Below are 11,660 nucleotides of genomic sequence, written 5' to 3'. Positions count from 1 at the left end.
AGGGGGGGGGGGGGGGAGGGGCGCTCTGACCATAATTTATGTTACACCCTGAACATAGGTGTAACATTAAACAAGGTCAGAGAAGTAAACTTAAGGCCTTTAAGGCTTATTGCCTTGGAAGCAAAACAGGTTTGGTGGCTTATTTAGCAAATCACACAAATAGTGATAAAGAAACCTACAATGAGAAAATGGTGAGGGCTGAGCATTGCTGACTAGTCTGTCTAAAAATGCTAATTAGTTGGCTGGTCTATTGGCTTCAATATTTACTGAGCTAATACAAGTATGCAAAGAAGGAGCCCTGGCTTCATTTAGATTTCACTGGCTGCATGCTTGTTCTGAGTTACATAGTTCCATAGTATTTGAGGTTGAATAAAGACACAGGTCCATCAAGTTCACCCTATTGCGTGTATGTATGTGATTCTGCATGTGTATGTGTGTGTACGAGTTCATGGCTCAAAGTACAGCTATCAGACGCACAACTGCCAGACATCTAGAATGTTCAGGGTAAGCTGAAAATGTAAATGACACAAGTACACAAATGTAATATAGTGCACCTTACTAGTTCCTAGATGTGATGGCTGGGTTTGTTTAATTTTTTTCTGGCACAGTACATTTTCTGCAAGTATAGAAATATACCTGCTGATCCTGCAAGAAATCCAGAACTTTCTCATTCCTGTGCACTCAGCTGAAATCTCAAATTATCAAGTCCTCATAGGTATCTTCTGTGAACTGTAAAACACCACCCCCTGTGTTATGAAGATGAGAAGGGGATATGTTTGTAGTCCAAATCGGGAAAGCAGCCTAGTGTGACAAGGCTGCTCCTCTATGGATACAGTACAGTGAGTGGGTGCTGTCACCGTAAAAAATTTAAGTGTGTTACATTTTAACTCAACAATGTTTCCTTTATTGGCAATTGTTTAATAATTTGATGCTGATGTACATAATTAGACTTTCAAACAAAAACAACAACTTCTCCTAATTTTTCACATAAAGATTCCTCATGTAATCATTCGTCAGTCACTCACTGAAATATTTTTACAAGAAAGCCTCCTTCTGAACAGAATCAATGTGCATGTACAGCATCATACTCCATATCTGTAGTTATTAGTGTGATCAGTCTGGAACAGAGACAGTTACCGGTAACTCCCAAAAGCACTATCAGTGCAGAACTATTATATAAAACAATCGCTGTCAGCGCAATTTCTTTGTTTTCAGCTCATCCGAAACTTTCACCATTATTCGCATGCAACTCCCAAGTGCCTCCTCCAAATTATATATAGCATGTTTAATACATAATGCTGGATAACAGGCATCAGGGCCACAGAGTGTAATATAAAAAGGATCAATGTGTACAAACGATAATTAGAGAATAGCCCTGGAGTTTTTGCTTGATAATAGCTCTTGAGTTTGTTAGACAATAGCCCTTGAGATTGTTAGAGAATGGCACTGGATATTACAGAGACCAGCCCTGGAGATTGTTAGAGAATAGACCTGGAGATTGCTAGATAATAGCCCTGGAGATTGCTAGATAATAGCCCTGGAGATTGCTAGATAATAGCCCTGGAGATTGCTAGATAATAGCCCTGGAGACTCTTAGAGAATAGCCCTGGAGTTTGCTGGAGAATAGCCCTTGAGATTGTTAGAGTATAGGCCTTGAGACTGTAAGTGAATAGGCCTGGAGATTGCTAGAGAATAGCACTGGATATTATAGAGACTAGCCCTGGAGATTGTTAGAGACTAGTCCTGGATGCTGTTAGAAAACAGCCCTTCAGATTGTTAGGAGAATAGCCGTGGAGATCATTAGACAATTGCCCTAGACAATGTTCGAGGCTAGTCCTGGAGATTGTTAGAGAATAACCCTGGAGATTGTTACAGTAGGCCTTGAGATTGTTAGAGAATAGCCCTGGAGATTGTTAGAGAATTGCCTTATAGATTGTTAGAGAATTGCCCTGGAGATTGTTAGAGGAAAACCCTGAAGATTGTTAGAGAATAAGCCTGGAGATGTTTAGAGGAAAAACCCTTGAGATTGTTAGAGAATAGCCCTGGAGTTTGTTAGAAAATAGCCATGGATGTTTGTTAGAGAATAGCCCTGGAGATTGCTAGAGAATAGCACTGGATATTATAGAGACTAGCCCTGGAGATTGTTAGAGAATAACCCTGAAGGTTGTTACAGAATAGCCTTGGAGATTGTTAGAGAATTGACCTTAGAAATTGTTAGAGAATTGCCCTGGAGATTGTTAGAGAATTGCCCTGGAGATTGTTAGAGAATAACCCTGTAGATGGTTAGAGGAAAGCCCTTGAGATTGTTAGAGAAAACCTTGGAGATTGTCAGAGAATAGCCCTGGAGATTGTTAAAGAATTGCACTGGCACACCCATCTGCCGGCACACAGCTGCACATCACATAGCAGGCAAGTGGTATTTAGTTACAGTTTGGAGCTTGCCAGTAACCTTTTCCAGTGATGTCCCCTCACTCCGTCACTATATACAGCTCTTCTTCTCCGTCCTCCACCCTCTCTATTCCTTTTCGCACTGTTCTGTTCTTTTATCACTCTCTCACCTTCCTTCAGTGAAATGTAGAACCTTCCCATGTCTGTTCCTTATCACTCTTCTTCTTCTTCCCTTCCTATCTCTCTCCCGCATGCACTGGATGATACATTTCTATTCCACTCTTTCCTATATGTCTGCTCTATTTCCCATAAAGAACACATCTCCACCTCCTTCCTCCTCACCTGCTCTGCTGCCTCTGGGTCCAGATGTGGTTCCAGGAATGGGACAGTGAACTGGATCTTTCTAGGACTGTTGGGTTCCATCCTGTGTATCCAGCCTTAGCACAGGGTCAATGTACTCTGCAAAGATGTGCTGTTCAGATTCTGCTTTCTGAGGTTACAAGGATTTTGCCAGCCCCTTATCTCCTCCTGTCTCCACTCTGAGAGCAGAGGAGGATTGGCTGAACCTAAGCAGCCCGTATTCCCCCTGCTCACCCCCTCCCATCTCTACACAGCCTGTCACACACACACACATACACAACATACGTGTGTAAATATTCATGATCTGGTATTGTAGAATGTGACGATTCTTTTATGTGCTTCATAAATAGAATGCACAAATGTTGACATACTTGTACTACAAAGGAAGAGTCTTTAGTTTTCTTGTGCATTGAAGAAACACAGATTTACCAAAGGTCACCAGTTCACTTCAAATACTGAGAGCAGCCATACAATGCCCACTTATCACAACTGATGCAGCTAAGTAAAGATCAGTTGTGACAGCCGGCAGAGAAGGAGTTAAAGCCTGGGAGAATATTGAGCACTTGGCAGATCCGTAAGTGGTAAGTAATCACCTATTTTTTAATCAGCTTGTAAATGTATATAAATACTTTTCTAAATACATCTTCTTTGAAATGTGCTGTTTTCAGTACTATGCAAGATATGAAGAAAAGCATAACAGAGGAGGGACAAGGAAGCAATGCCTGCCATAAATGAATTAGGTGCCCACCACGTACACTTCATATAGCCTTTATTATTAGTAAGAGGGAAAATCAAAAAGTAAAGGCAAAATACATTTAGCGGCTTTAATAGAAGTAACTGTGAGCACTTGAACATGTCACTTTTCCACAGAGTCCCCATGCAATATGATGCACTTGTTGGATCAATAGCGTCTGTATTCCTGCAGAGAAGAAGCTTTTCGGCTGTTGCTGAAGGCAGGTGTGCACTGCTTCCATTACTTCATCACCTGAGGTGAACCTGCGAAATCAGAGCGCCTCCTTCAGCGGATCGAATATGGGATAATTAGACATGTGCGATTTGTTTCATTCCAAAAATTCGTACGAATTTTGCGAAATTCGGATGCATCTGGATTTCGGAATGAAAAAAAATAACAATCCGAACGTATCCAAATTTTCCGATGACGAAAATTTTGGATGCATCCAAATTCTTTTACAAATGTCATTCTGAATTGATTTATGTTGTTAAATGTAAACATAAAAAAAAGCTTGGAGTCTCCTCCCCAATTCATACCAGACACTCTAGTTCTAGTAGGAGTTTAAGGGGGGACACCAAGGACAAAAAAAAAAGAGCCAGACCCTTGTGTGTCCCCTGCACTATACCAGGCCAAATACCTACAACATGGGGAGGGTGATTTTCCAGGGGTGACCCCCTGGCAAAGCACCTTGTCCTCATGTCGATGGCTAAGTGGTTGTGTGGGTCTTTAGGCAGGGGGACTCATAGGTCTTATGGGAATCTGGGTGCCCCCATGAACACAGATGCAGCCCCCCCCCCTCCTTGTGAATGAGTAAGGGGTGGTTGTTACCCATACTCATTCCCCAAATACAGTAAAATACTGTAGTAAATAAACACACCACACCGTAAAAAAACCCAGTCCTTTATTTGAAAAAAAAAAACACAACACAGTTTTTGACAAGACTTTTATTAAATAAAAACAAAAATAATGTCCATCCAAAGGTCAATCACGCTGTCTATGCCGATGTAGATCCTCATAAATCATGATGCAGGACTGCCGCCAACTCGCCGAAAGAATATCCGACGCCCGCCACCTCGAGCGATCCTGACGAACTCTAACCGCAAAGTTACAGCTCTGACCTGAATATAAACAAAGGGGTGGAGTGAGTCCTGACATCACAGGACTTGTTCCGCCCATTTGTTTACATTCAGGAGGAGAACTGTCATAATAACATCTCTGTTCACGCATATCAACAAAGGGGCGGAGTGAGTCATTACTTTTTTTAAAATAAATATTGAGGTCATGTGGCCTGGTATGGTGCAGGCTGCTGCTCGGATCAGGGGTCTGGGAAGGGATTTTAAAGGGGACCCTGCACTTTTTTTTGTTTTGTTTTACCAGACCAAAAGGGCCTGGTATGACTTGGGGCAGTTGGGGAGCCACACACTATTTGTTATTGCTTCAGTGGACTGTCAAAAGTAAAAAAGAAAAATGTCACTTCTTTTCTAATGTCACTTGGGTGCAATGACATTTTTTTTGTAAATATATATTTTTTTTAAATTTCAGATTCATCCAAATCTGAATCCTAAATAGAAATGCAGGCCAGAAAAAAATGTGGCTTGTTTCCAGTCCCCTTACCTATTCACAAGGGGGGGTGGCATCTGGGTGCCCCTTTTAAGCAAGGGGGCACCCAGATGCAGATAAGCCCCCCTGCCCGCAGACCCCCACAACCACCAGGTCAGGGTTGTGGGGAAGGGCCCTTGTCCTCATTACCATGGGGACAATGTGCTTTTCCAAGGGGTCCCCCCTGTCCCCCGGGAAAAGTTTCCTCACCATGTCGAGGGCATGTGGCTTGATATGGTTCCGGTAAGGGAGGCCGCTCGCTCATAACCCCCCTTTTTCTGCCCTACCAGGCCAGTGCTCCAATCAAGGGTCTGGTATGGGATTTTAGGGAGGGCCCCACCTCTTTTTCTTTCTTGGGGGTTGGGGTCCCCCTTGAAATGCCTACCAGACCTAAAGGGTCTGGTATGACTTTGTAGTAGGGATGCACTGATACTAGTATGGGTATTGCTGCCGATGGCGAGCATTTGGGCAAGTACTCATACTCGCCAAAATGCTCTGCTGCCTGGCCGATACTTAAGCTTCCAGGATCAGGAAGCTGGGCAGCGAGTCATTACATGCTGCGCGGCTTCCTGATTTCCCAGGAAGCCGGGCAGCATGTCATCACACGCCCCCCGGCTTTCTGATTGGCAAGAAAGCCAGCTCCATGCTGTCTCATCACCTGGTGACCAGGGAGCATGAAGACGGCTTCCCGGCTAATCATGAAAGCCAGGTGGCGAGTCTTTACACGCCACCCGTTTTTCTGGATAATCAGGAAGCCAGGTGGCGAGTCATTACATGCCACCTGGGTTCCTTAAGGGGACTTCCGGTATCAGTATTCGGTATTGGCAAGTACCGGAAAAAAAATATTGGTACTCGTACTTGATACCGAAAAACCAGTATCGGTGCATCCCTACTTTGTAGGGGAACCTCATGCTTTTTTTTGGACATCTGGAGTCCCTCCTAACATTCCTACCATGACCATACTAAGCCAACATCCAACGGTGAATTTCCACTGGTTTCACTCCCTCTGCCCAAAGAAAGCATGCTACAGCACGTTGTTCACAGTGTCCATGTTTCTGTCCACAAGACTACCAGTTGGATAAAGTCCAAGCGATGTACAGAGCATGGTCGAACTATCCAACCGTCTATGTAAATATGCTGCATTGCGCAAGCTTCTCTCTGTTCTGGTTACCACATAATTGATACATTGCCTTTAGTTTTTGATTCTCCCAAATTAGAGACACAATGCCCCTCTCTGGTCAGGGTTTGCAGCATAACAGTTTTCAGGGACTTTCTCATCAGGCATGGAAAACATACAGGCATAACTTACATAGTTCTTAAAAAAAATAGGCAGGGAGATTTTTTTGGGGCTAATTTACTAAAGATACCAGCTGCCTCCCTTAAAATGCTAGAGTCCTATATCTCCAAAAAAGAATTTCTCACTGCACTAGCAGGTATGGCATCAGTGAAGGTTCCAGGCCCTGATGGCCTAAAAACAAAATCTTTAAGGATGTACTAATTCCACACCTAACTGCCTACGCAAACTCTATACCAAAGGGTTCAGAAATTAGGCCTGAGACCTCCCAAGCTCACATAACAGTGATCAGGGAAGGTTTGCAGACTGTGCAAAGCACTGGCTAATATCTTTACTCATCATAGACATAAAGCTTTCTTATGCATCTCCTCTCTTGCTGGGTTTCACCCAACTAAATTGGGTATATCCCCCCTACAAGGGAGGCTAGGAATAACTCTCTTGGGACTTTATCCATCATTGCCCATGTTCAGCGACAGTTCCAACCCACCCTACTCAACAGATGCAGAGAAAGCATTTGATAGGGTGGACTGGGGTTATTTAATGGCCGCCCTAAAATGTTTGTCCTTTAAAAGTGCCAGTGGATTGCAGCCCTATATAATTCCCCTATCCTTTATCCACCATAATGGCCCTCATCCAGAGTGTCCCTTGCCTCCTGTTATTTGCCATTTATTTTAAACCGTTATTAGCAACTGTATATAATAACCACAAAATTGATGGCATCCAGGTTGGTACTCGCATGCATAATCCCTTGGTTTATGCTGACAATATATCCAATACCCTTACATTACCTTATCAAAATATACTTACTGAACTGACCTTATTTGGAAGAATATCTAATTGTAAAATAAATTTAACTAAATCAGAAATGCTATGTGTCCCAACAAGAAATTTCTGGACTCAAACCGCACTTCCAACAACATGGGAACCCCACAAACTAAAGCACAGCAGGATTCACTTCACACCCCATTTTTCTGAACTCTTTCAAACCAACTATGTATGCCGAATACTATTAAAGTTGAATACTATGTATGCCGAATACTATTAAAGTTGATCTTCAATGCTGGTTTTGCCAGAGTGTTATTTTCATTCCAAATGCTCCCTACAAGCATCTGCCTCTCCGTTTTTTCAATCTACTGCACACATTAATCATTAGATTCATTTGGAGCCTTTCAAAACCAGGGGGTTTTCAATCTAAATTTAATTGGGCCTATATTCTTCAGAGGACTTCCTTCTCTCGACTTTAAATATTACAATCATGCTGCTTTCCAACGATATTCCCAGGATACTGCATTGGACTTTTGTGAACCACTTAAAGGAGAAGTATTGAGAGAGTAAAATGTACTTTTCCCAATACTTAGAGCTGGCATTTCTCTATAGATCAAGAGCTGAGCGATCATGAAGTGCTTATTGCTCAGCTCATGGTCTTCTCCCTGCAAATAGCAAAGACTGTCAGTCACCGGCCCCTGCAGGGATTCCCCCCTCCCCTCTCTGTTCCTCCAGTGCTCATTAGAGGAACAGACAGGAGAGGGGGTGGGCACAGCTGGCTCTGGCTCTAGAGAGGCAGAGCCAGCTGTCAATCATGCAGTGGGGTGGATTCCGACAATATTGTCTGGATCTTTCCCACCTGAAGCATGGCTCTGCACTATCAGCAAAAAAGCAAGCAGTAGCCTGCTAGATGCTAAATTTGGGCCACATGAGTACATTAGTAAATGTACTCCTTTGATGCAAAAGAGGACTAAAGCCAAAAAAAGGTTTGGCTTTAGTTCTCTTCTAAAACTGTGGAATATACTAGAAGATACCTTAAATACCACCAACCTTTTTACCATGATATGGATCCCTAAACATTTTAGGTTTCCTTTACCTTACTTATCTCCATTGACTTCTTTATTTCTGGCCATTTAAGATTGTATTCATTACCATACAACTCACCACTGCTACTCCTACTGGGTCATTCCTACTTTCTCCCTGGTCTCTTGGAAAAACTGTTTCATACCTGGTCAACTGAATAACCTCTTATTTACCACATCCTTCAAGTCTCTTCCTCTAAACCTCTCTCAGAGCTCTGGAACCCTACCTCCCTACACAAAGTAAATCAATCCTCTACCAAAGCCCTACAATTTCTTTGAGAACTCAGTCCCACGGAATCAATATTATTATATTATAACCTAAGCCTCCAAACAAGTGTATTTCACAGCTTTACAAGGTGCTCTTACAAAACTGATTTATCAGTGTATCCAATGAATCTTACTCAATGGGAGGCTGACCTCATCCCACTGATCTCTGAAGACCAGAAAAACACAATATTACAAGTCTCGCATATCTCCTCTATCTATTCCAAAACGACAGGTGATGTATAAACTTTTATCTCTTTAGTATAAAACCGCAGCAAGGCTACATATAATTTAACCTGATGTATCACCAATGTGTTAGTGGGGCTGTGGCAATTAAGGCACTCATGTCCACATATGGTAGTCTTGTCCAATAATTCAAGTATTCTGGGCAGATGTAATCAAACTGAGAACATCTAGGAGTCCCCTGTCAGATCAGCTAGTTCCATAGCACAGATGAGCCAGTGGGCTGATACAATCGGATGAGCACACCTATTTGTTAAATACAGCTAAATCTTTAAATCAGATGCACTAGAAAAAGCCATATGCCCCTCATATAACATATTGGTTACAAAAAAACAGGCGAAACCTCTCTTATGGAGGACCTTACGCATTACTGTTAAGCCACTCATGATCACTTCCACCAATTGTGGTCCTGCTGGATTACCAATAAAACCCACATCTTCTTACCTGGACATTATGTCCTCTGACCCATATTAGAATGCTCAATTAGGTTATTCTTTGTGTGGTTACCTCCTTCCAGGACATGTTTCATTTTCCTTATACTGTCTGGTTACAAACCTAGTCAGCCATGTCTAATGTTTAACCAAGTGATTCACTATTAATGTTGTTGCTATTGCTGCATGTTATCCCTTGTCTGGATGCATCCATTTCTGCTATTGCTGTTTTGTGCATTTGGAACTGCGCCATATTGTAGACATTATGCATCCCCTTGTAAAAAATCCATATGCACATTATGTTCTTTGATGCAGATCCACTGCATGTACTGAACTAGAAAAAAAACCCAATGAAATAATTAATAGAGAATTACTGATTTAATAACTGTGCAAATACACAAACTTTTATCTATAAGCTGTTTAACAAAAGTGTGAAACAAGAAACAACATTACTATAATAGTTAAAATGACTAAATGAGTGGGTGGTGAATGGGAGCTACAAAGGCACATTAGACAAATTGCACTAAGATTTGCACTTCCATTGCATACTTTGAGAGTCCTTTATTTGGGTGCAAGCTATGTAAGATGATACTTTTTCTTTGTTTTACAAATTTCATTTTAAAGGCACCACTCTTGTATTTTTCAGGAATATTCTTTTTAAGTGTTACGAATCCTGTGGGGCAGTCCTGTGATTATGGATAGTCTCCTGCGGCCTATCCCACAGGATCCAGGATACTGTACAGAGTGGCAGCGGAGTACCGGATGCTGAAACACAGAGGAAGAGAAGCAGTACAGAAGACTGTGTTCAAGCAACAACCGAACAACACCAATGTTTATACTTGATTCCACTTACACCAACAATTTTAATGAATTTGCTCCCACTGACACCAATGATTTTAGTTCTTTTTGCCTCTACTGGCACCAACAATTTACGTTTATCTTACTCCCACTAACACCAATGATGGTGCTTATTTTATCTCACTGAAACCACACCCTTTTATTGTCCACAACTACTTTTGGCTAAACCCTTTTGTGTTGTACACAGCATTTTAATTTAAAACCCCTTAAGGGTTTAGAACCCTTTAATTACAAATGTTTGCAACAATGCAGGAAGTAGAAATCACAACTGCAACTCTATTGATCTCTTTTACCCATGAAAGGTTTAGGAGCAGTTTCTCTCAGGGCCAGATTTATCATTTGGTACAGTAGGACTATAGGAGGCAAAGGTAATGATACACTTTTTCAGTTCATTTACAGTTATCAAGCACACATGGTTTCTCCAATCATTAGTATATAAACAGCCACCACATATCAGTTGATAGTCACAGTATTCTAACGTAGATTAGAACTAGTAAAATAATTTAAAAAGCTTTGCAACAGGGTAATCCTAGTAGAACAATGTTGTTTTCTGCACCAAAGAATGATTGCCCACAGGCTCTATGGATGCAAACCCCACCCTGGTTATTGTAGTGCACAGGAAATAATACCATGAACCCCAAGGAAAATGCAGTAAGCTCCATGGTAGTTAAAAGTAAGTATACAGAACTACAGTAGTAGAATCTGTTTATAAAGCCTTAGCTGACCATCCCTCATTGGGAAGGTACACCCATTGTATTCTCCTACCCTGGATTTTAGTAATGTTCTCTAGTAATTGCAGAGAATATTAGTAGTTGTTCAACCATAACAGTATACTATGTCTTCAATAATTTAGGAAAGTGAGTGAGGAAATGTCAAAAATGATGTCAGATTTTTATTTGTCTGTGACCCCATTGGGGAGATTTCTTGTTACTTCGTGTTCCTGTGAAACCTATACAGAAATGGGGGGGATGTGGTTGCCACCAGGAAATTAAAAACAAAGAATGCAATAAAAAACACTTGTACTTGGCGGCTGGTGTTGGCCTTTAAATGTTATGCTGTTTACAATATATATATATTCGGTATAGGTTAAGCTGCATGTATTGATATTTCCACTATACATGCTGTACATCGGCTTCCTTACATTGTCTAGATATCCAGTAAAAGAAGGTTCAGATGCTACAGAATGATGATGCAAATGCGAGCATTTATTTAATCATTATTAGAACAACATAATGAGTGTTTCTGGCGTCCACATCCTCTCTCAAGTTCAACAGGTGCCCTTTCTAAAGTTCCACCTTAAAGTAGTATTAAACTCTCAAACGTTTTTTTCAGTAATTAATCCAGATTAAACAAATATACATTGTCCAGTAAAGTAATTCTTTAACTTCATTGCAACCATTGACGTACATAGTACGCAATTGGCAGCACGGCCCTGTAAACAGACTCTGTTTACCTTTGTGAAGCCTGCTGCCGGCTTTACAATAGAAGTGATTCTGGTGGCTCAGCTGCCACCAGATTGCTTTTATGGGCCGGGAAACTGCACCCTGCCCCCCCACGGCCGATACCCCTACCGTGTTTTACCGATCTACTCCCCGCTCTATGGGACCGTATTGCATCACTTCCAGTCCCTGAGCTGTCATTGC

At 41.7% G+C, this 11,660-nt stretch overlaps 1 protein-coding gene across 1 annotated transcript in view; it reads right to left on the bottom strand.

Moving 5' to 3' along the window:
* PPP1R1A (protein phosphatase 1 regulatory inhibitor subunit 1A) overlaps nucleotides 1–2,948 on the bottom strand; it is a 125,585-nt gene extending 122,637 nt beyond the window's left edge. The window contains exon 1 of the mRNA XM_018568710.1: nucleotides 2,731–2,948. Coding sequence (XP_018424212.1) covers nucleotides 2,731–2,811 — 81 coding nt within the window. The 5' untranslated portion in view covers nucleotides 2,812–2,948. The remainder of the gene's footprint in view (nucleotides 1–2,730) is intronic.
* Nucleotides 2,949–11,660: the final 8,712 nt, after the last annotated feature.

The sequence above is a fragment of the Nanorana parkeri genome, unplaced genomic scaffold (assembly GCF_000935625.1).
Source record: "Nanorana parkeri isolate BGI_ZX_2015 unplaced genomic scaffold, ASM93562v1 scaffold33, whole genome shotgun sequence".
NCBI lineage: Eukaryota > Metazoa > Chordata > Amphibia > Anura > Dicroglossidae > Nanorana > Nanorana parkeri.
Note: the sequence above shows the minus strand (reverse complement) of the source record. Positions and strands in the feature narration are given on the sequence as shown.